General features: G+C 43.9%; 1 protein-coding gene across 1 annotated transcript; it reads right to left on the minus strand.

Annotated features, from left to right (window-relative positions):
- Positions 1-225: 225 nt before the first annotated feature.
- Positions 226-24,758, minus strand: wwc1 (WW and C2 domain containing 1). The gene is made up of 22 exons (XM_027177197.2): positions 23,761-24,758; positions 17,012-17,121; positions 16,722-16,925; positions 16,015-16,091; positions 15,715-15,794; positions 13,992-14,121; positions 13,221-13,367; positions 13,056-13,126; positions 12,517-12,759; positions 11,588-11,677; positions 10,697-11,217; positions 10,247-10,364; positions 9,642-9,809; positions 7,760-7,952; positions 7,419-7,559; positions 7,240-7,298; positions 6,908-7,079; positions 6,647-6,811; positions 6,460-6,552; positions 5,059-5,289; positions 4,272-4,390; positions 226-3,061 (listed from the first exon to the last, which is right to left on the minus strand). The coding sequence occupies exons 1-22, from the start codon at positions 23,877-23,879 to the stop codon at positions 2,995-2,997; spliced, it is 3,318 nt and encodes a 1,105-aa protein (XP_027032998.1). The 5' UTR covers positions 23,880-24,758; the 3' UTR covers positions 226-2,994.
- Between the last annotated feature and the right edge of the window lie 1,450 nt (positions 24,759-26,208).

Raw genomic sequence — 26,208 nt, forward strand, 5'->3', positions numbered from 1 at the left:
TCATCCCAAAGGGCTCTGTGCAGGACAAGTTCTTCTACTTTCTCCAACCTTCACCTCCACACCACGTCTTCATCATGGAGCTGCTTTTTACAAAGGGACGTTGTCATGATGGAACGGGGTTTAGGAATCTTCAGGAAAGTCAGTTAAGTGAAATTGTAAAGCTACAGTGTACTGACAGGGTGCACATACTTTTGGACACAGTACAAAAAAAGCGAGACAGATCTATGGGATTTAGGGCAAAGAACCTTTTTTATATATATATTTGTTGTGAAACTACAAAACATGTTCTTGTGCTGGTGACATATTTACAATTTATTGTTGACAGTACAGTGTCGATGGAAAAAAATTCACAGCTTTCATGAGTCTCACAAAGAAAGGAAAAACAAAAGACCAAAAAAAAAAAAAAAAGAAAGAAAAGAAAAAAAAAAGCACACCCAAATCACAAAAGTGCAATAAATACATGCTGTTTCTCTAAATCGCTTCGCCTTTAGTGGAAAGACCCGGTTCTTTTTCCATCGTTGCTGGATTTTAAAACAAAAATCGAAAGACATCAAATGCAACGACACACAGGAATCCTATTATACGTCCATAACAAATCGTTCGTGACTTCCAGCATCAGTGGCTGACTGTGATTTCTTTTCTTTCCTACATGATTTGGATGATTACAGCAATCAGAATGTTCCATAAGCGCGTGGTGAATCTCATCCCGTGTCTTGATTACGTCCTGCGTAGCGTGGCGTTCTTCCAGAACCAAGTTCCAGTTCAGTAGAATAGATAATAGGACTATCTTAGTGTTCCCATGTAACAATTCACATTCGGCTACATACAGTGCAGGGTGTTTAAAGGAAAAGGTTTGCTTTTAATACATTCAGATTCCAGTCTTCAACTTAAACAAAGAAAATAAACAGCCTCTATCTTTTTATCCCGGCATTTTTTTGTACCGCGGCGATCCCGAGCTGCCGGGCCTCGATGCGCTAGAACTCGATCTAATCGTGGGAAAGATTTCGATAGAACAGGATGCGGAAAGTAGCGTGGTGAGTTAACGGAGACGACGACGCAAAAGGTGAGAGATTTGGTTATAGATAAAGCTTTTATAGATAAATCGATTTGTTCTCGTGTGCGTGACGTGCGGAATGTGCGGTTATTAGGAACAGAAAGGTGCTGACGAGACGATCGGGGCTTGCTTTGTTGTTGAGCTTGAAGTGCAAAGCAATGGAAGAACGCAGAGAGATCGTTGGGCTCAAGGCACGTTGTTCAAGGCTAAATTTAAACTGCGCTTTTACAGTTTCTCCGGTTCGGCCGATTCGTTTTGTCCTGGCCCCGTCGTTTAAGGCGTATCAGACGGAGCAGAGGTGTGCGTTCGACGTGCTTTAGTGGTTACAATGACGACGCTTTCATTCTACAGTGATTTCGTCCTAAATTTTCAGACGCTGCCTTCGACCGAATCTCAGACCCGTGGACGAGGAAACACCAAACGCACCTCTAAATTCAAACCGAGAGCATAGAGACAGGGTTCATGTTTCTAAATTTGTTCTTTGTAACTCGCGTTAAAAACAACACCGAATTTTCCAATTTCTAATTTCACATTTTTGATTTTCACAAGAAAAGTCGAACGCAGCACATAAACTCTTGTAATGCTGCGATCCATTTTACCGGGACTTCAGGAAAGGGGAGGACCGGACGAGTACGAGTACGACGGCTTGCGATACCGCAGGTGATCGAAGGAAACCGGCATCTTGGTCTTCAAGAGTTAGTGTCAGGTGTCGGAAAACTTCAAACGTTAAGAATTTAAGGGTGCACTGTGAAAAGAGTGTCTTAGAAGCAATCTGGCCTTCAAAACAAAATTAAAAAAAAAATGTGGTTAAAAATCCTGGGAGTCCAAAAAATCAAACAAACAAAAAAGTGTTTTCCGTTACAGCAAATCGTGGTTAAGGACAAACTCCCACGATTCATTTCAAGGTCATAGAGAGCATACATCAGGCTTCCTTCTTCTTTTATGAGTTTGTGCTCGATGGCTACGACGTGCCGTGATTGCTTTCCTCACTCTCTGATTATGAGCTATTAAAGTGCATTAACTAGCCAAATTCTACCTGAGAGGCTGTGGGACGACTAAGTGCAGTTTAAATATAATTGCTGGCATGATGGACGCTGCGCCGTGTGATGTGCCTTGTGAACAAAATACGGTTTCTTCTTAAAAACAAAAAAAAAAATAACAAAACGCTCAGAACCAGCAAGTAGTGACGATCATGAGTTAGAGCTATTTAGCGCTCAGCTATAGCTAAACATTAAAACCGATGTTGGCTACCGTTAGTGTGTATGTTTGATGCTAGATTTAGCTAATCTTTCCTTTTGTAAATAGTGTTAAAGTTTTATTAAAAAAAAAAAAAAAAGAATGCGCCGGTCCTAATTTGTCGAAAGCGCACGATTGAACGCGTCCCCGCTCGTAGCGAGACGCCGCCGACGTACGCGTTTACGTCTTTGCTCGCGTTTAGTTAACGTACCCAAACCGACAAACAGCGATTTCCAAACCCTTGTGCTATCGATCATAAAAAGTACCGTAAGGATCTGCATTCAGATAACAGAATCACAGAAAACCGACTCTTCTCCTTTTTTCCCCGTCTACTCGTGTTATTTAAAAACAACACGACAATGTTTTGGAATGATCGACTATCAAAATAAAAAAAATAAAAAAAAACTAGTAAGATAACAATATACAATTATTAGTAGTAAGAGAAAAAAATATTGCTAGAGAGAGAAAAAATGTGGTTGTTGGTACAATTAAAAAAAAAAAAAAAAGGAGACAATCTACAGATTTTCAACTGAGAGCTAAAACCCAGTGTTTTCTTTCTTTCTTTTTTTTTGTTTTTTTAAATGGACATTTTCCTACTGAAAATACATGTAATTTTCTGCAATAATCTTTCTCCGTTCTTCATAATTCCACCAGAGGTCAGGTTCTTCTTCAGTGAAAAAGCTGTTAAGACTCAGGCTTGTTGTCTATACGTCGTCGGCTGGTAGGTCAGGAACGTTTATCTTTACTCGCGTGAAAAAAGCCATCTTTTCTCTGCAGAGAGAGAGAGAGAGAGAGAGAGAGAGAGAGAGAGAGGGTGTGAGAGAGAGATACAGAGAGAGAGAGAGAGAGAGAGAGAGAGAGACATACAGAGAGAGAGAGTGTAAGAGAGAGAGAGAGAGAGAGAGTGTGAGAAAGAGAGTGAGAGAGTGTGAGAGAGAGAGAGAGAGAGAGAGAGAGAGAGAGAGAGAGAGAGAGAGAGTGTGAGAGAGAGAGAGAGAGAGAGAGAGAGAGAGAGAGAGAGAGAGAGAGATAAAGAGAGAGATAAAGAGAGAGAGAATGGGAGAGTGGGAGAGATACAGAGTGAGAGTGTGAGAGATACAGAGAGAGAGAGAGAGAGAGAGAGAGAGAGAGAGAGAGAGAGATAAAGAGAGAGAGAGAGTGGGAGAGTGTGAGAGATACAGAGTGAGAGTGTGAGAGATACAGAGAGAGAGAGAGAGATACAGAGAGAGAGAGATACAGAGAGAGAGTGAGAGAGATACAGAGAGAGTGAGATACAGAGAGAGAGAGAGAGAGAGAGAGAGAGAGAGAGAGGGAGAGAGTGAGTGATGTGGACTGAGATCATTCGTGCATTTCCCAATCAGCCAATCATGTGAAGATGAACAATGCCCCTGTCCCTGGACCATGATGTACGTGTTCTGCTCTTGTCCTTCAGCCATCTTCGGCGTACGTTTCTGCTCCTCACAGTTATAAAGAGCAGTTATTTGTTGAGAGCCGCTCTGAACACTCTCCTCAGACCCCCTACAGGATGCTGTTTATTGTGTTACGCACCGTTGCAGCATGTCGTGTGGGAAAATCCAAAGACATTTCGTAAACAGTGGAAGGGGCTCAACTGGTTAAGGCTCTGGGTTGTTGATCGGAGGATCGGGGTTCAAGACCCAGCACAGCCAAACTGCCACTGCTGGGCCCTTAAGCAAGGCCCTCAACCCTCCCTGCTCCAGCCCCTGCACTCTGACCCCAACCTCCTCAGTTGGTGTATGTGAAGAAAAGAATTCCACTGTGCTGTAATGTATATGTGGTGATAATAAAGGCTTCACTTCTAGGCATCACTAAGAATGTTTGATCCTGTGAATGCATCGCAGCACTGCTGCTTGCTGCTGCAACACGATTGGCTGACTGGAGAACCGCAACACCGAATGATCAGGAGCAGCGATTACGTTTACATGCCGTTCAAACAGAATACATTAGCTAGACCAAACCTCACCTGAAGGACTGGACTTCGGGACCTTCTTTGCGACTCTGCCCTCGGATCTTGTGCACCTCCTTAGCTGCCGCTCGCATCATCTTCTCCACTCTCTGTTCCTGCAGCTGCTCCTCCTGAGTCTACGGTAAACACGGTGGCACGAGTTTAGACTTTCGCTGGATGGAAAGCGGTGTGTAATTTATTCGTTTGCTTTTTTTTTGTTTGTGTTTCCGAACTAAATCGTGCATGATGCTAAGCGAGCTGGTCTTCGTTTTACGTTCACGCCACAACCGCACTGCCGTACTGGGGTTTACATTTCCATGTACACATTTCACACTTTCATTCTTATCATGGTGGAATCTAGCTAATACCTGGCAACCCTGAACAGGTTTTTTAATAAAAAAAACATTTATAAAAAGTTTTAATTGTTGTTCTTCTATAATGTTGAGTGTTCTGTTTTGTGTCCTCGTCTCAAATCCTTTAGGCGTCGTTACACAGAGCTAAATGAACCCGGTGCTGCAATAAGTGCTGCTTTTAATAGTGGCTTTATTAAAATTCGTTGCTAGGAATTGCTTTGCGTTATTATTAATCCCGTCAGGACGCTGACTACACGATCCTGTTTTATTACTAAGCGTAACTTCAGATAGTCAGTGGGGAAAACTGGAGTGATCTTTAAATAGAAAGTAATATGAGCGAAGATCGTCGACGTTATATAATGTGCCGTTTAATCGTTTCTGAACATGCCCTCGTTGGTAGAGCATGTGACTGGTTTAGGACGCCGTGCTGAAGACATGGAGCTGTGAGAGACCTGTTTCTCGGCCTGCTTGAGCAGCAGTCGGAAGCGTTCGTCCTCTTGCACCCAGGCGGGAAGGCTACGCTGGCCTTGCTGCCTCGCACTCTCCATCTGCTCCTTCAGCTGCCGCAGCACTCGCAGGTCCTCGTTCAGGCGGCTGTGGCGTGTCCGAGACGCCTGCAGCTCCAGTTCCAGGTCCAGAGGAGTCCGCATCATGCCGTCTGAACCCCGCATCTGCATTGGAGGCTGGAGAAGGAAAGAGAAAGAGAAAGACAGAGGTGGGGTTTACATTTCCATGCAGCGGTGTTCGAGTCCCGATGTGCTCCTTGTGCAATAAAATGATCCTGCAATATGCGTTTGGTCTCGTCTCTCTTCCCGTCTGACCGATCGTCTGAAAGCTCACCCGTGTTCAAGTGTTCAGAGTTAATCTCGCTCTATGATAAAAGGGTTCTTGCGTATATTCTCTACTTATCTCATCTCACGGCATGACGCATCAGGTCGGGACACCCTGCTACACAGGACGCCAACAAATAATAAGTAGAAAGAGAAGAAAACCTGAAGCGTTTTAAAATGGAAGTAAAGGAAAATCGCTCCGGAAAGCTTTGAAAAAATGTTCGCGCCCCTGTGAACAGATCGACGAGCCGACTCGTTATTATAACATCGAAACGAATCCTCATTTAACGCGTGCTGAATAAAGTACATTCGGCTGTAATAACACGTTCTCCAGGAAGGATCTAAAGGGATTTTTGATGGCACCTTTAACGATGGACGTTGTCTCGGAGCGGCTTTACGGAAGATTAGAGACAGAATAAAATTGAAGTTACTGTTAATCTCTAACATCTAACTATTATGATCCATCCTGGAAAAAACTCAGAGATGATGTGAGGAAGAAACCTCGAGAGGAACCGGACTCAAAAATAATGGTATTAAAATAATACGCCTGAATAATGCGTGGCTTGAGCTCGTGGAAGCAAACGATACGTCAGAGATCTTCGGATGTCTTTGCGGCGACAAGACAGTGCACGAGACACCGAGCAGCATGAGACGAGTTCACTGTAAATAAATCTCACCGCCTTTCACCCCTAACGCTTTTTCGTATGACCGAGGACGGGTAAACGGGCATCGAGTTTCCGTCTCCCGGATCCTTTCCGATCTACATGGACTTGAACGGAATTCTTGGGAAAGCTGTGCAGGGGGTGATAACCGGCACGTCCTCTCGGAGAGCCTACGCTTCGTTAATGATGACCTCGGGTTAGTTTGGCAACCTCACCGTTAGATATTTAACTGACCTTCTCTGATTTTTCTCGAGACGCCGAGTGTAGCGGTCGGAATTCTGCCGGAGGTAACGTGCAACAAATGGGGTTTAATTATCGGAGGAACGTGTTAGAATGCGAGCGCGAGATGAGCGAGATTTACCTTTTTGATACGGACGCTGCGCCTCTCTGAGGCGTTTCGGACGAAAGGAGACTTCTTGGACAAAGTGGAGCTGTCGCTGTCACTGCGGTTGATCTAATGACATGGAGAAAGAAGTCAGAGTGAGCGCAAAAGTACAGGAAGTAGAAATCATGTGTGTGTGTGTGTGTATGTGTGTGTGCACATTTACCCTGCAGATATACTGGCTCTGTGGACCAGGAGAAAACGTCTTGGAGCGAATTATAGTGTTTCCCCTGACAAAAGGGTTCTGTTGGTTCAGCTCGAGCCGGCGCTCTTTGGGTCGAACCACGGAGGTGGAATGAAGGTGGCCCTCCATACTCGTCTCTTTATTCACCTGTAGCAAACACAAAGGACGTGAAAGGACGTCTTCAGACTTTACGCGGGAATTAGTCAGATCTGCAAGACGTTATGGCGAATCAGGAAAAAAGACCTTTTCGGGGATAGCTGCTGCTGCTGCTGTAGGAAGCTTGGATGACGTCACTTGCTTCTCCTCATCCTCCTCCTCTGCTTCCCACTGACAGCCTTCAGAGTTAAACTCCTCCCCTTCCACATCGCTGCCCGCTCCGTCCACGAACACGTCGCTCTCCAGAGCCTCCATTTGCCTGTGAAGACACGATCCACAATAAAAGTCACGTACATTTCAAAACCTCACGATGAACTACAGTAATTCCGAGTCCGAGCTTCAGGATAAAGCCGAACGCGGCATTCGTGCCGTCCGAAAAAAATTCTCAGCATTTTCCTCACGATAACCATCATGCTCACCAGTCGGTCTCTACCATCTTCATGTTAGTTGCTTGGAGTTCTGTGGATGGATCTCTTGCCTAAAAAATGTGACAGACAAAAAATAATTACACTTTAGGGTATTAGAGACAGATAGTGGTTTGAAATGGAGTCAAAAACGTGTGTGTGTATGCATGTGTGTGTGTGTGTGTGTGTGTTACCTCGTCAGACAGTGTGGGAACCTTGAGCTCTTTGTTCTTGCTGTTCATGTCCGCAATGAGCATGTAGTTGAGGAGGTTGTACCACTTTGTACACCACTCCTCCGTACACTCCATGTCAGCCAAACTGATTTGAGCTCCAGCCTTTAATAAAAAAAAAAACACTCACTCACTATCAAGTACAACTGGGTTTCCTTTATTTAATTAGCAAATGTTCTCTGCTAGAATAGTACAAGAGTGGCACATTTCTATCAGAACATAGATAGATTTTTTTTTAATCATCCGAACCACACATCACCACATTTCAAGGCATTGAGTGAAACTGTGGTTTTCAGGACACTCACCAGACACTCCTCTGCTCTGGACTTGGTAGTGGAGCAGACGTCGATGCGGAGGGTTTTCTGTCTGAAGGCGGTGGGCGAAAGCTGAACGACAAACACCTCGTTGAGCTCCAGCGTGTCGTGAGCCTGTGAGCTGCGTGTGCGGAACAGGCAGCGAGTAGCCTCTGGACAGGGCAGCACTACCAGCCGAACGTACCTGCGAACAAGAACGAGGTAGTATTCGTGTAAGATACGCAACGCTTTCTGCGAGTCCCGCTGAATCGAAGCGGCCGCTCACACAATCAACGGTAAACAAAACGTCACTTCTTTAACTGTGAATGACTTATACTGTATACAGACATGTTTAGATGAATTTAGAGGAGTCAATACGGACATGATTCGTTTAGATGAATCTAACATGGACGTGATTCGTTTCGATGAATCTAACATGGACATGATTCGTTTCGATGAATCTAACATGGACGTGATTCGTTTCGATGAATCTAACATGGACGTGATTCGTTTCGATGAATCTAACATCGACGTGATTCGTTTCGATGAATCGACATGGACGTGATTCGTTTCGATGAATCGACACGGACGTGATTCGTTTCGATGAATCGACATGGACGTGATTCGTTTCGATGAATCGACATGGACGTGATTCGTTTCGATGAATCGACATGGACGTGATTCGTTTCGATGAATCGACATGGACATGATTCGTTTCGATGAATCTAACATGGACATGATTCGTTTCGATGAATCTAACATGGACGTGATTCGTTTCGATGAATCTAACATGGACGTGATTCGTTTCGATGAATCTAACATCGACGTGATTCGTTTCGATGAATCGACATGGACGTGATTCGTTTCGATGAATCGACACGGACGTGATTCGTTTCGATGAATCGACATGGACGTGATTCGTTTCGATGAATCGACATGGACGTGATTCGTTTCGATGAATCGACATGGACGTGATTCGTTTCGATGAATCGACATGGACGTGATTCGTTTCGATGAATCGACATGGACGTGATTCGTTTCGATGAATCGACATGGACGTGATTCGTTTCGATGAATCGACATGGACGTGATTCGTTTCGATGAATCGACATGGACGTGATTCGTTTCGATAAATCGACATGGACGTGATTCGTTTCGATGAATCGACATGGACGTGATTCGTTTCGATGAATCGACATGGACGTGATTCGTTTCGATGAATCGACATGGACGTGATTCGTTTCGATGAATCGACATGGACGTGATTCGTTTCGATGAATCAACATGGACATGATTCGTTTTGATGAATCAACATGGACATGATTCGTTTCGATGAATCAACATGGACATGATTCGTTTAGATGAATCGACATGGACATGATTCGTTTAGATGAATTTAACATGGACATGATTCGTTTAGATGAATCAACATGGAGACTTACTCGTTTTACAAGAAAGAGATAAATATACATTAGTCATCTAAGTTGACAAGCTGGCTTGTCGTTAACAAAAGATGAACGTGGAGGTATACATCAAACGCAGCCGAAACCCTATGACACATGACGTCATGGTCGTTACGTGAGGGATTACTTTAGGTAATAATTTAGGAAATATTTAGCACAAGGCTTACTTTTTGTTATGTGACACAATTCGCAGGTAAATTTAAGAGCTTATTAAAGGAAATTCCACCATAATAAGAGAAATGCTTCATCCAGACGTTATGTAGATTTAGAGTGAGTCACTTGGTAACGAGGCGAGTCAATCGCTGTTTAAAGATAGCTAGCTCAGCTCTAGAATACCACCACTCAGACGGACACAAGACGTCGAAAATAAAAGCGTGTAACATCATTTCAGTTTGATTATTTGCAGGAAGTTTAAAAGAAAGGAATCGTACATGTTGTGGCTGGCAGGAACAGACAGCGTGCTGCAGTTGGTCAGCTGCATGACGAAGATGGCAAAGCGATTCTCTTTAGCCTCGTACTTCAGTCCCAGTCTGATCTGAGCGCAGCTGACTAATCCCCCGTCTTCATCACCCAACAGCTGCTCGGCGGGGACTCCAGGCCTGTGGGGACATTCACTTTAAATCCCACAAACTCACTGTTCAGTCAGTCTGTATGATACTTAACCAGAAAGCCAGTTTAATAGATCGAGACAGAACGTGTGTCGGATTCACGTCGACACGGCGAAGATCGTTTTAATCGATCTTAAATAGAAACATTCGAATGTCTAAAGAAATATAAACGGCTGTCTCGGGAACCGGAGCGAGCGGTTCGTCCAGCCGTTCTGACGGAATGAATATTAATAAGGAGTTATTTTAGAGAACTACTTTCCATTTAAAAAAAAAATCCATAAAAATTATTCATGAGGAAAAAGAAACCGGGTCAGTCAACAGGAAGTAGACTCATGAATACCAAGCACAGGTTTTTTTTTCTTTAGAGTAAAAATCCATACAAATCCTTGGTAACGTCAGTCTTTATTATTTGTATTTTGATGACAAACCTTTTCTCCGAAGCCTCGTACACGCCGCTGTCTCCCGCAACCGATTCATCTGACACGGCTGACGTCACGCCCACTTTCTTCGAGCCGGACCCCAAGACCCTTGTTTGGGAATCGAGATCTACATGCACACACACACACACACACACACACGGGGATAAAATGTGACACTATCGGTGCTGTGCCTGACGCCTTACCGGCTCGGTGTTGAGTTACTGCGCTGCGGATTAAGTCCCGACGATCCGTAACTCAATCGACCTGCTGGAGGGATCGAGAACGATTTGCACAAAATCTCTAATATTATCCAACACCATCAGGAAGCCCCGCCCGCTTCTGTCCGTCATGGAGAATGTTAAGTAGTATAGAACAGAAGTCTCTCATCGTTATGATCAGTTCATCTGAGTTTAGACACGGATGTAGTTCACAGAACTCGCTTATGATGCGTTAACGTACCTTTATTGGCATCCTGCTTAGCGTCTCCCTGCAGGCTGAGCTCGCTGAGCCGGGACTGCAGCTCCAGGTCGAGCTGGGAAGCCGAACCCGAAAAAGCCTCTCCGGCCAGCGACGAGGCATCAGGGACGAGAGGCGAGCAGGGCGGAGAGAGAGACGAGAGCGATGAGCGTGGAGACAGCGAGCTCATAGAGCGAGGTGTTTCGGATAGACGTAGCGCGTGAGTGCGTAGCCCTGCGCCCTGACCCGAGCCGCTCACAGCCGGCCCGGCCGTCACCTCGTTCTCGTGGATGGTGGGAATAGAGCTGGAGGGCCTGTATGTAGAGGAGGTGCCCTCATGGAGCAGAGAGTCCAATTTGACCTGTAAATCCGGGTCGCTCAGCTCGTTCTGGTGCTCCAAGTAAGCATCGGTGAAGCTGAGAGACGACAGCGAGCCGAGGCTGGAGGCGGCCAACGAGCCGCGGCTGGACGTCAGAGATCCTCGGCTGCTGCCCGACGAGCAGGACAGCGTGCTAGCTGACAGACTATAACAGAAATCAGAGCAAAGCCGAATAGGGTTAGTTCTATTTTGGACTCCTCGTTTCCTTCCTTCAGCTTTCCATAACTTCAAACACTTTGTGTGCGAAAACAAGCTCATTAAAGCACAGCATGCTCATTAGCCACATGCACCAGGGTATCTCCAGGCTTCATACTCTGATGGTGATGTGAGGAAAATAAACTAGTGATTATCTGAGAAAGAAGCATAGCAACAAATCGATGTTTCCCAGCTTACGTGAGAAAAAAACAACATGCTGCTAATATTTACAAGACGTTTAGAACACGTATATCTTCATAATAAGAGTTAAAATGTCCGAACATTCTTAGTATTTTTGTAAATAATGGAAAGATATAAACCTCTTCAGCTGGGTGTGCAGAGAGGAAGCCTGCCTCACGACGTCCTCCAGCTCCTTCACCAATTTGTTCCTCTTACAATGTAACGTCAACCTGCGGCACGACGAATAAGAAAACAACGTTTGCACTGCGATTAGTCACAGATATAATTTGTGTGTTTGTTTTATTTTTTTTGTCCACGATAATACACCAGAAGCCATTCATTCCACCGGTGTGTTTGTATTCTGTCCTTCCTTCGTGTTTGGCTGAAGTTACAGTGGAATGTCACGGAGCAGAAGGCCTAGAAAAAAGGCGGCCATTGTGTTCAACCTACATCCCTCGTACGGCTCGGGTTACAGGAAGAGCGCAGACGCCGAGAGCTCGGCGAGGATACGGGATCTAGTGTACGGAACAAGCGGCCTGTTCAAATAATCGAAGAGGAGGAGGAGGAGGAGGTGGAGCGAGGAAAAGACGAGAAAGCGACAGAAAGATACGATAGAAGGCAAGAAGCAAGGAGAGTGCGAGAAGGGAAAGAACAAAGAGGGCTAATTGGCATTCTCAGGACGGAAACCTGACCTGAAGACGCAGGTGTCTGAACTCTCGCAGGAAAGCGAGATTGATTCAGCGCACTCGCGTTATTAAAGGAGCGGATCGTTTGACATAAAAAGGTACCACGATCTTTCTCCCGGTGCAGATGTGTTATTGCGCTAGTTGACCTTGTTTGTTGCCCTACTTCCCCAGAAGGCATCGCAGCATCCCAAAAGACTTTAGGTCTTCCATAACAGCTGCTCCGTTCTCCTGCCCGAGAGAGCTAATGCTCTATAACCCGGCTGTAACGTAACCCTTGCCCGACTTCTCTGAGGCGTCCTACTTAATACCGACCACCGCGGTATTGATTTTATTCCGTTACCCTCGATATATTTTACCGTCTCTGTATTATTTGCGTCCCTCACCTTTCTGTGAGAGCTTTGCTCTGGCTGTCGCGTGCCGCCTGCAGGTCCTGCTCCAGACGCTTTTTTTCCGTTTCGATCTTCTCGGCGTCGCTGGGAGCACGCTTGCATGGTTTGACGTATTGCAGCTCCTTCAGCAGCTCTTCTTTCTCGTTGATGAGTATGAGCCTGTCTCGCTCGGGATCCAGCAAACCGGGCCATGACTCGCTGTCCAACTTGGCTATCTGGACTTTAATGTTAGCGATCCTAAAAATCGAAGACATACGGACGTGCGTGATGAAAGGAGGAAAACTTTAGATAGACATTTGATACAACCATAAGCTTCAACCTATGTGGAAGAACCTTATATGGGTTTGAAGGTCAGGGGTGCACAAACATTCGGACGTATAGAGTCAGGATGGGTCGTTAAGGTATGTCCTGATTCTGACCCCCAACTCCACCAAAGGATTTTTATAGTCTTACTGTTTTTTCCCCACAAACCCCGCCCTCAGTCTCGTCTCTCTAATCTTATAAACCAGACACGACTACACAAATACAAGTACCTCCTTTTCGCCTCTTCGTATTTCAGGCTCAGTCGTACCTTCTCCGCCAGCTTGTTGGAGAACAAACCCATCTGATTTAGAAAGGGAGGAAGAGGAAAGAGCGATTAAATCATTCATTGTTCCTACGAAGAACGTGACTGTCCCTGTTTAGCTTCGCCGCCTCACCTCGGAGGGTATGTCCGTCTGGGACTCGGCATCGGAATAGAGGCGAGGCAGCGACAGGTTCGAGTTGGCCAGTGAGGGGTTACTGGCCCAGAGCTCGGTCTGAGAGCTGTAATCCAAATGGAAGCCGTCTTTCAGCACAGCCAGTTTCTGAGAGGAAGACAAACACAAAGACACGATATACCGAATTTCAGGAGACACGTCTGGAACCTTCTAGCAGAGCTGATGAGAGAACGTCCATTTTTAAACGAACGGATACATTTTTTAATGACACTTTTTGCATAAATAACAGCATTGAAATGACGAGAGACATTCGGGGGGCCGTGTCGAAATCTTTCTCCGTCTTCCTCTGAGAAAATCCCCTCGATCTCTCTGGGGTAAAATTTTAATTTTTTTTTTTAAAGTCTGTCTTGCACCTAATTCTTGTATTTAGTCTCGTGTTATATCGCGTATGATGTTAAACTGTGCTATCAATCTACTCGAACATCACCAGCTGTGTGACATCAGCACTCTGCTATTCCATGAGGTACTGCACAAAAGTATGTGAGCGCATCCTCGAGTGTAAAAGCCTCACCCTGTGTATAACTCCTCACAGTAAAGAAATTACCTCACCCTGACATTCCTGAGCTACTCAACGAGCCCGAGCTCTCTCAGGTATACAGGACGTCGCCGGACGGTCACCGAGGCACGCGATAAGCCAAGCCATTGTTCTTTATGTGATGTGATTCAATGTTATTTGACGATGGAAGGGTAAATGTTAAAAAAAAAATGTACCTGCATGAGCTCCTGCTTTTCTCTTTCCCCGGAGCTGATGGCATCTTTAATAGTCCTGACCTCCGTCAAGATGGCTTGTGCCTCGTGCTGCTTGTATCCGTACGAAGCGCTCGCCAACTTGTGATCGATTCTGTACCGAAAGGCAGAATTTTGAACATGAGCGAAGGAACGATATTTGCCTGGTAAAGAGGAGTCTCTTACAGATGCTTGTTTATGTATACGGTATGTCGCAGTTGTGTCACGAGTGTGTCGGGGGCTTTTAGAGACGCGTGTGTGCGCCGTGTGTGTGTGTGTGTGGACAGAACGAGGTGTTTACCTGCAGGGAAGCGTGAAGTCAAACAGACGACTTCCGGAACAGGGCTCCTTAATGTTGACTTAATGAAACCACGGTGACTCACGATAATGGTTAACTACAACATGTTCACGTTGTGACGAGGAGCTCGATGTTTATGAAAAGCTGCGGCGGAGGTCGGAGTGGACTCCGGGGGGGTTTAGAGGCAGACAGCAAACGGAGCAAGTCAGCGGCGAGTCATGCGTGCCACCTGAGCAACAGGTCCGTCTGCATTGTTCGACATGGGAACGAGGGAGTAAATGCGAGTCGACGAGCGTCAAACCCGTCACATGAGAGCGTCGTTTTGTTTTGAAGTGCTGCACTACCGCAAGACTCGGCTACCGAAAAGGAAATAAAAGCGGAGGAGCTGAAAACAAAAAGGAGAGATTTCTGACTTCTGAAGGTTAAGGTACAGGGTTGAAGGAGAAGCTCTAAATTTCACAATGTGTTGATGGTAAACTGGAGCGCTGAGGAGTTGACAGAGTACACAGTCCCTTCATGTCCGATCAAAACCGAACTGCGACCTCGCCTTAAAACTTGCCGTATACTTCCGAATGAGATCGTACAACTGACCGCCAGGCCTTTTTTTAAATGTATCATTCCAAATATTTTCACCGAACACCAGAGTCTACGTTTGTGCAAAATCTCTATTTGGTTTGATGCTTAATGAGTGTCTGGAGAACTGTAAATAAATAAATAAACAAATAAACAAAAAAATTCCTTCTGGTTTCCTGCAAAGCCACCGATGCACCATCTGTCGCATTTCTCCGTGTGACACGGGACTCCCCCGGTGCGAGATCCGGCGAGGATGGCGATGTGGCAGACCGGCGAGTCGTCGTGCTGCGACGTGACCCCGGTACGCAGAAGGACGCAGTTTAGTCCCGATCGCCCGAACGTCATCGTAGATGAGATCTATTTATTATATGTGCTACAATATATTTCTCCCATTTCTGACTCGCTTACATTTGACTCGCACAGAGCAAGAAAACTTTAACGTATACAAAAAAAGGAGAAACGTTTACTTTATTTTCGCATTGAGACGGTCAGATTGGGGGCGGGGCTTCCGGAGTCGTTCCGGATTCGCAGGTTGATCTCGTGGGCGTGTGGTAGCCTAGTGGTTAAGGAGTTCGGCTACTAATCGGAAGGTTGCGAGTTCGATCCCAGGTCCACCAAGCTGCCACTGTTGGGCCCCTGAGCAAGGCCCTTAACCCTCAATTGCTCAGTTGTACAAAAATGAGATAACGCAAGTCGCTCTGGATATAAGGGCGTCTGCCGACTGCTGTAAATGTGTATATGTGAATGTATCTTATATTTTGAGGGATAAGGTCCTAGCAGTGAACTCTGTGAGATGTGTAGCGGTGTGTAAGCAGGTGAAGGTCAGGTTGCACTTACTCTTTCAGTGTTTCAAAGCCCTGCTCTTTATAAAGCAGCTCCTGCCTCATGCAGGCCAGATCTCTCTTCAGCTTACTCACCTGAACAAAAGAGAGCAGCAGTGACGTGAAATGGAACCGGTAAGAAAGAACGAGAGGGGTGGGGGGTGGGGGACATAAATAACGCAGCCTTGATTTTATCTCACGTACTTATTTAAAAATATATTCATCGTCGTAAACAATCATATACACACATAAAAAATAAAAAAAAAGAACATTGTTCGGTTCTCATGCGTCGTTAGTTATGAAAGAATTTCCTCACCCGACTCTTAGCGGTCACGATCTCCGCCTTGAGGATCTCAGGGTCATATTTACTGCTTGATGAAGATCTGGAATTTACTGCACGAGAGATAAAAATAAATCAAAGGCATTGTCTTATCTCTCCTGTCTTACAACAGCTCTCTGGCATCTTGGAACGACACACGATGACGGCGTGTTAAAAAAAATTATATGACTCCTTCGACGGACGAGCGATGATTCGTTACGTTAACGCACGAGTCTTATGCTCTTTACACGCCCCGTCGGCCAGAAAAACAAACACGAGACGTGCATGAAAGAATGTAAGCAAACATCATTCCACTGATAAGATTAGAATAATCGCGGACACGTAGGAAACCAGGAATGCGGTGGCTTCGTGTTTAAGCGCCGTAACGAGTCGATGGATTACGGGAAAGTTAATTAGGGAGATTAGCTAAGAGAAGTTCAAACAAACTAAAAAAGACTGAATAAAGGAGACAGACGGTCAGGTTCGGTCTGTAGTTTCGGATGAAACACGGACGCTCTGAGACGTTACCATTTCTATCGTGATAGCCAATTAAATTGCAGGAACTTGGGTGTCGGACGATTGGAGCGGAATCTAAGGCTTTTCTGTGTGTTTAATGGCAGGATGCTCCGGTATTTATTCGCTTGTGACCCTCAGGCTTCTTAAATCATCACCTTAAAGATGGGAAATTTAAGCTCTAGTCTTACAGCTGGTCTGTGACGAAGACTTGTCCCTCCAGGCGTCGTTGAGCTGCTTGTACTGTTGCTGTGCCAGACGAAGGCGCTCCTCTTTGACCTGGTAAATCTCCTTCTGAGCGCTCAGCGCTTCCTTGGCTACGTCGAGGTACTCGCGCAGCATGAGCTCCTGCTCCCGCTGCCACTGCACCCGCGGGTCCTCCAGCTGAGTGCTCTCTGTAAACGAGACACAGAGAGGACGTTAGAACGCAACCGGCTCCGCAGCGCTACGAGCTCTGAAGACGGCTCGATGTAGAACTCACTCGTGTTATGGTCGACGTAATAGGCGCCGACTTGCGGGTCGTACGCTTCCTCCCATCCCAAAGGCAACTCATCTCCGATACAATCCGCGAAGGTCAGGGGCTTTGTGTGCCTGAGAAAGAGTGAGACAGAGAAAGAATATTTAAATATAAAGAGAAGTTGGAAGATGTGATCGAGCGCGAGAACCGTTTGCTAGATGTACGTTTCATGCTATGTGTTGTATTAGCTTTGTTAGCAGATTAGCACCGCGACCGTATTGGCCGCGTACTCCGTCCAGAGGCAACACGATACATACGTACGCATATAAATAAATACCTACGTCTTTTCACATATACGGAACGATCCATAGGCTAACCGTATTCATAATTACCATATTCTAACTCTCTAGAGACATCAACGATCACACAACAATCTCTGCTTCGTCCTTCTAGCTTAGTTTTGGTCGATAATATCGCTGTAGACATTACGACGACAGGACGTGTGTAAATACGGGCACGTGTACGGACAAGTCGAAGCTTCGAGTTTTGTGATGAAAAATCGTTCAAACCGATTGTTTGGGTTTGTCAATTTATTTATCGCATTATGCAAATTAGGTATGAAGTTATGCAAATCCAACGAACTGATACAAATACAAATCGCACTAAATTAAAACTTATTTCTGTAAGGAAGTTTTATTTACAGACTTTCCCCTACACGTTGATATCGTGTCAATTATTTAAAAAGAAAAAAAACTATTTTTGGATTTCATCAATAGACCGACTTTATTTTTATCAGCCGTCTAAGCCGAAAATCTATCTATCTACATATAATTTTATATTTTGTTTGCACCTTTATGCTGCAAGTCGTGTTTTAAGCCGTGCATTTTTCCTCTACGTTTTTTTTTTTTTAAATAAACTGGAAAACGAAAACTTTGGCAGCTCGCAGCTCGTTTTTAAAGGTAAAGTACATGGGATAGAGACGGATGACGGCTGATTTCGCTATGAGGACAAGGAGGTGGCGTCGTGCCAGCGTTTAAAAAAAGTTTTCTTCCGGGGAAAGGACTGGATGTAAAAGCAGACGCTCTGTGAATATGACATGGTGAGTAAAAAGTGAAATGGGGGGGAAGGGTAGCGGAAGAATGTCTGCCTATTCACCTCTAGGGTGCTTGCTGAGCACAATAGCCGGAAACCGAGGCCTGGCATTCCACAGGTCCTACTGACCCATCGCCTGGAGGTTTCTGAGGCAACACGCTATGGGCTTCCAAAGCTCGGTGCTCGGGGACGGCAGAGCAGCGGCGGTGAGGACGCTCGTGCTCTCGCTCTCTTTATTCCTACTTCCTGTCTGCGATGCTAATAAAGCAGGCTGGAAAACCCAACACGAGCTGGACGTCTTTACTTGGCTTGTTGGGCAAAACGTTTCCGAACCTCGATCGGCAGGTTGGATGTTTGTGATTAACGAACCGTTTGTCCGTCCAGCAGAGGACTGTAAAGGTTTTTTGAACCCGCTGTTAAGGCTGTCAGGTTGGATTAGACGTGAAACGGATGACCTCGGCTAACCTTCTAAGTCGTGGGACTCAAATACATACTTGAGGCATTTGTGAATAATTAAATAATAAAAACGAAAAAGGTTTGTTCTTGTATAATTCTTCTTGTATAACCTCTTCTGCTCCACCCCCCCGTATTTGCCATGGGTTGGTACGTCCCGTACACACTTAACTTCTCCGGACCATGAAACCGAACTGGCTCCTTTTTCACCTTATGAATAATGAAACGCCACGCAGAGACCCCTGTTCAAAATTTAACTCCGGACAGAAAGGAAAGCTTCTGAGGTGTTGAGAAAAAGAAGGCTTGAAGAATCCCGTTATTCCATTTTTCCCCCTCGTTCCCGAATCCGATCTGTCTGCGGCGAGGCTGACTTGAGGTCAGCTGATGGTCACCGACACGCTGCACTGGATCTTATTCGTCATATCGCCTTGTCGCTTGTTTAAGACCTTTAAATACAGGAGGAGGGACGAGAGTAAAGCCTTTCAACTCTGTATTACACCCTTACAAACCGCAAACACACGCATTCACTGTTATTAATTATCATTAAATAGTTACATAATTAGCACGTGCCAAACGTAGCACAAACACAGACTCTAATTTGTTCAGAATTTGAAGCAGAACTTAAACCGATCCCTGGGATGTTTTTTAAAGCGCCGTGTTTGCTTCTTATCTCCTCTCGAGCTGCTGCGGAGGAGCCTGGACGAGCCCCTGGGAAGTCAAACATTAAGCGCCTGTTCTCTAATGCGGACTGAAAGCGTGCGGCTGAGCGCAAACACGGCTCATAGCTGAATGATGAGTCAGAAGCGTTCGTTCAGACCGCTCTATAAATCCGTACCATTATGAGACTCCATAGAGCATCGTGCTGCGCTCGAGGCCCAGCGGTACGACCCGGTGCGGCTCTGACTGAAGGTCCGGGCCGTATCACGGACAGAGATATTTGTCCTTTACCTGAGAGGTCGTTTACAGGGCTCCATAAAAAAGGATGAAGATGAGAATGATAATGATAATTATAACACTTTGTCAGTAAATTAGGCGTGTGATAACTATTCAGCTTTGTCGTTCATGGAAGTTGTTTCATTTCTTTGTACAGTGCTGTGTTGCCTTATGCATGACTTCTGTAATCTTATCGTTCTTCCTGTGAAAATATTTCAGGCCGAGCCAGACACCGACTGGCACAACGAAGGCTGAGAACGGAAGATGAAAACCATTACAAACCAGGTGTGTCTTTAGAAAAAAGGAAGTCCTTAACAAGCTTGGAATTCGTCCCATTTTCGTTCTGCGCTTCACGTAAATCAGCCGTACACTTTAAGGAACGGTAGGTCCTGTAAATCTCGAGGCCTCGACCCGTCTTTCTGAGGATTGCAGCCGACCGTGTCGGCTGTTTTATGACCAAAATTTACCGTCGTTTAACGGCTATTTCCTGCGTGCTGCCTAGTGCTAAAAAGTTGGCTTGGACTGGTTTCAGGAACATAAGGAGTTCAGGGAAGTTCTTGTTGAGCAGATCTGAATCTAATGAATCCCATTTGACATTATTGTGAGGATTTATATCGGTAGCATGAGCCATGTTTACAACCAGCTTCAGGACAAACAGGAAAGTTACTGCAGCTGAGCAACCATTAGCTGAACAGCAATCACACACACACACACACACACACACACACACACACGGACCAAACTATATTCTTTTTAATAGGTGTCCCAACTTTACCTAACTAGACGCGTGAAGCATGTATTTAAACGGCATTCAAAGCGCTACAATTAACGCATTTGACGTGATTCAAAAGTTACTCGATCGTTTCGAAAATATCTGACGACAAACACGAACACGAATACAGGAAAAAACACGATCTGCTAAAAAGAAACCTGGAAAGCATAAAGTGACACTGGAGACTCCTTCCTTAAAATGTTACACAACCTCTCCTAACGAAAAAAACTGTTATGTGTTTCTCTTGGTTAAATAAAAAGATTTCTTTTATTTGTAAGCCTGTTTACTGCTAGCTTTAGGTCACGTGAAGCATCTGTTCGATACGCGGTTGCCATAGCAACAACAACGTTATGTCTAGGAGTGCTCGTCCATCCGTCTGATGCCAGAATTCACCCTAATCTTTTTTTTTATTTTCTTCATTTTGTGTTGCATCGGCTCTTCTTTACACTTCCGCCGCACGGATTTCAGATCCCGCAGGACGGTTTCCCCAAACGCAGGATAGAACGCCGTCAAATGGGACCTCAATGTCATGTAATGGAGCTGAGAATATCCTGATTCATCTTAAGAAAAATTAATAAATTTGTAATTAGGTTTTATGTAAACATCTCAACCAGAACCTTGCAGAAATGAAGAAGACTGAATGTGTGTAACGACAGCAATCTAAAAAAAAAAAAAAAAAGCTTTCTAACGTTCCTTGCTCAATGTTGACTGATCCCTAAATATCCTGGTCGAGCAACAAGCCCAGGAACATCAGGAACAGGACCAGGATCAGGTATAGACCCAGGTTTTGATGTAGAACAGTAATAAATAACTGTCGCTCGATTTTGTTAAGCCACCGATTAACGGCTCTGCCTTCGTGGAATTTCTAAAGTTTAGGCAGAAGGAGAATTCGTCGGATTTGTTTAAAACGCTTGTTACCGTGACGACGGAGATCAGATTTTCTCGAGCGCTTAGCGAGGAGATCGGATGGTGTGATACGGGCCCGACTTTCGCGTGCTGATAAACTTGTGTACAATGTTAAATAAACATCTTCTCACAAAAAAAAGTCACCAAATCTACAATCGCGAGCTTTACTTTGTTAAACGACACCGAGTTTTTAATCTGGTTAACGCTAACCTTTAAACGGCCCTGTGCGTGAGCTGTTGCTATAGAAACAGCAGTGCATTAATATTAATGAGAAGCGAATTGCGATCTGTAACTTGGAAATAAGTCCTTATAAAAAATACTAAGCTTTCAATGTTGTTGTTTTTTTCCGAAACAGTTAAATGTGGAGAAATAATAACAGAAATAATAGAAATAACAATAACTAACAGAAAAAATATTTTTAATAATAATAATATCTCTGTTTATATAGTAAATAAACAGTCAATAAAAAATTATTGCTATTAATAATAAATAAATTTAAAGTGTAAATTTAATAATAATCTATTAAAAAAAAGTCATCTGTTTATAGGTAAAATTTTTCAATTTAAAAAAAATAAATAAATAGATAGAAAATAAACAAACAAACAAACAAATAAATAAATAAATAAACAAACACCTCTTGCGTACGTACTTTCTGTCCGCTCCCTAAATCGGACCTCAGAACCAACCTGAGTTCTGTTTATTCCCCTGTTTATTCCGACGGTCCTAAACTCAACCTGTATTCTAAGCTGCGATCTACAAATTTCTGTTGTTTTTTTTTTTTTTTACTGCCTTGCGAAGCTGTGTGAACTCTGACCTTGCCGTGCACTCTGGCACGCAGTGAAAGGGATGTTTTTTTTGGAAAAACCCGGTTCTTTTTTTTCGTCCTTTTGCACGCCTCAGTGTGCAATGCTGCATGCAGTACTTTCAGGAATGTGTCCTAGGTGCTTGTTTACAAATTTTTTCGCCGTCTTGGTTTCCCAGCTATGGCCAAACCTGTTGCACTGCACACAAAGGGAGAAAATATGTGGTAGGACCGCTATCGCGTTCCAACGCTCGACTCGGAGCGATCCGGGAGGGAAAAAATCCGCACGGCGGCGGCGACGACTGCTACACACGCTACACGAAAAAGTCGAAGGGGAAAATAATAAAATTATAGAATCGAGGCACGGTTGGTGGAAAGCTACATTAACATGCACGAGTCAGTGAAGCTTGAACGTTCTCTAATAATCTTACACATTCCTGCAAAGATTTTAGGGCAAAGTCCAAATAGGACCGGAAAAAAAATCCACAGAATGGTTATTGTTTAGCCATAATGTCAGGTCAAGATACATTCTTTGTAGCAGAGAAATATGAATGAATTCACTTACAAAATAACACCAACAAAAAAAACACTGTTGGAGAAATTCAGACTGCACAGTTTAGGTTAGATTTATGGCGTTCGGCAGACGCCCTTATCCAGAGTAACTTATGTTCGTCTCATTTTTTAATGCAACTGAGCAATTAAGGTTTAAGGGCCTTCCTCAGGAGCCCAGCAGTGGCAGCTTGGTAAACCTGGGATTCAAACTCACAACCTTCTGATCGTTAGCCAACTAACACTAACACCTTACCCGCTAAGCTACAACTTCTCTTTTAAAGTGTACGGTAAGCTAAGGCTGAGGGATGTGATGATATAAAACGGATATCGCGATAAATTATACACGATACATCAAAATATCAGGATCATTTTATTAAAATAGTAATTCTGAGTTTTCAGATATTGTTCTGCTTGAAAGGAGTTTGACAGAAATGGAAGCAACAATCGGAGATAATCAGAGATACGTAATGTGCTAACAGGATCGCGAGGTTATTTAATCGTACGCTGGTGGGTGTCATATCGTTCGTCGATCATCAGGGTATCGCCGATGTAGTCGAACGTCAAATTCGTTTGCTCGTGAACAGAAATTCCGTCACATCGCCGCAGATTCAAAATATTTACTTGCCTTGATCAAAATTGTATCAAATCTAATAAAGTCTTTGGCTTATAAATTTAAACTGTATCATATCGGAGAACGTTCTGAGCTTTCGTCAAATATCAAACCGCCTTAATAATCGAACTCGTATCATAACGGACTCTCTGGTGTTGTCTAACTGCGGATAGTTAGCGAATTCGGTATTTTTTCCCAAATATCGACCCACGTCCTTATTCAACACAATCGTAGCATAGCAGATTCAACTTAATTGTCAAATATATTAATCTTGACTGAACCGTGTGAAAGAGATTCAGGAGTATTGTTACATATAGGACCGTCGATGTATGAATCATGATCATGTTCAGCGGTTTAGTCAGATTAAACCCTTGGCTATTGCATCGTAATCAGGTTCAGTTGTATCGTTAAACCGTTTCAGCGGTGTCTTCAAATGTTGAAGAAGATTCGGTAGCGTCATGTACTGAAAGGCTTGGCATATAATCTTAAAGTTCAGTAGTTTCACCATATATGGCATATATGGAGTCAGAAGGTTCTGAATTGAAATCACACTGAAGCAGATTCAGTAGCTTATAAAATACTGAACTGTCAAATGATGAAGCGTGTGGTACAGCGATCAAGCCTGAGGTTCACACCTTCATACCATGACATACCTGTCCCTGGGGTCGATCCAGCTGGTGGTCTGGTTGATGTGGTCAATGTAGTAGACCTTCCCGTCAAAATCTCGGGCTTCTTCCCAACCTTCTGGCAACGGTAACTCCTTCCTCGGCATGACCAACTAGTCTCCATGTAATAGATCTTCTAAAACGATTAGAACCATGTGGGTTGTTTTCAGGGTGTCGGGGCTCCACATCCAACGCCCAAAGTGCCATTAAAAAACCGCAAGCATCGCGACGTGTCCGAGATTTTCCCGACCTTCCATCACTGAGCCTTATTATTATTATTATTATTATTATTATTACTATTAAATTACTTATTGTTTAATGACCTTATGATTATTATTCCTTATAGTTTAGTTTCTTTCACAGACGACCAGGAGCATCACAGGAACATTTCTTCTCCACTGCATTTTATTAGTCAAAACGTTGCGAAATTTATACAACCGTGCATCAGTGGTTTTATCGTCACTATTATTTTTATTCTTACTAGAATCAAATCGGGTAAAATATCGTTCATAATACGCGCGCGTGAATATGTGAGAACTTAGCAGGCTAACCAGACAAGTTAAAAGGTAACAACTGAACTCGACTAAACAACAGACAAATATTAAAATATCTTATATTTATGTTAATACAACATTTAGAGCTCGTGTCTCTGAAGAAACCTCTCAAGTACCTTCGGTTTTTTTGGCTCAGTTTCTACCCTCCATGTTTAGCCTAGTTAGCCTAGTTAGCTTAGTTAGCTGTGTAGCTCCGAAAACAGTTAACTAGCGAATTATATTCCAGGTTGCTCGGTGTTTCTTTGAAAAATATCCACCAGGTTTGCTAAATGAATCTTCCTCAGAAAAGTCGCGTATTTGTTCCAGAGATTTTATGTGTTTTTATTATAATTCTTGTCCCTCCGGCTTTGAAACGGTTGCGGTTCTCCTTCTGTACCCGAACAAGCTCGGTCGCTATGCTGCGGCTACATGGATGACGTCACGCAGGTAATGACCGTAATTCCCCAAATAGAAGCTCTCTCTCTCTCACTCGCACACACTCGCACACACACACACACACACACACATACACACTCAGACACACACACACACACACACACACACACACACACACACACACAGGCACACACACACACACACACACACACACACACACACTCACTCACTCACTCACTCACTCACTCACTCACTCAGACACACACACACAGGCACACACACAGGCACACACACTCAAACATACAAACACACAGACACACACAGACACACACACTCACACAAACACACACAAAGTGAGAGAGAGATTGAGATCAGGAGTGCTTTTAAAAGTTTCAACGTTTCTAACAACAATTCCTGTTTCATTCCTTATTTAATGACTGTAATATCTCTCTCTCTCTCACACACACACACACACACACACACACACACACATACACACAAACCCGTCAACATTCTGATAAAATATATTGTATTAAATGTTACATTTCATGGTACAGTGCACGTGTATTGTCTGATATCTCTGGGATTTGATCAGACATGTCATTTCTACACAGTAGCTTTTTCTGTCAATGAAGCATTTTTATCTGATAGCTGATATCTTATGTCTAATCGTATAGCGTTGATGTGTAAAACTCTCTACAGCATTTTACATACATAACCTGATTAAAAAAAAATGCAAGAACCCAGAGTGAGGATGGAGGTGGAAGTTTTATTCCCTACATATTTCTGTTTACAAAAAAAACACACACCTCAACATTACAATGTAGTCAGCTGAATCGGATTAAGGAAGACTGGAGTATCTAAGTTCTTTAAATTCATTTCATACTGTTGCCACAACACTTCTCAACAAGCATCCAATGACTTAATTGCTTTGAGGTTGCTAAGGAAGGTTTGGTATTTATTGTATTGTACACTTGGAATGTAAAATCATACGGTGTGACTATCATGACCTCGCTAATTGGCTCTATTATTTAAATAAACGTGACAATATAACATAACCCTTTGTCCTGTTTCGGCTGAACACGGCGGATAAACATCAGACTTGGCCTGTATTTCAGCCAGGAATGTAAAATACGTAACGTAGTCGTTCTCTTATAGAAAAATCACATACGTTGAATAATATGTGATCACATGAAACAATATGTAAGTATGTTTATGTCATGAAAGAGTGCACGTGAGCTCGAGTCATCATGTGACATCACATATATAATATATACAACATGATGTGTCTAAAATACAGATACGTTTCACACGTTCGTGTTTATTTCAAACGTGAAATGAATATGTTTATTGCCTAAAATGTCACGTTCAAATGTTTTAGTGTGAAGTGTGACATGTTTAGTGTGAACATAGAGAATTTCACAAGCTCACGATTTTCATACATGGCATTACGTATGATGGATATGTGATGTGCGTATGCCTTTCGCACATTTGAAACGTGTCTGAA

Source organism: Tachysurus fulvidraco, chromosome 21 (assembly GCF_022655615.1).
Source record: "Tachysurus fulvidraco isolate hzauxx_2018 chromosome 21, HZAU_PFXX_2.0, whole genome shotgun sequence".
Classification (NCBI taxonomy): domain Eukaryota; kingdom Metazoa; phylum Chordata; class Actinopteri; order Siluriformes; family Bagridae; genus Tachysurus; species Tachysurus fulvidraco.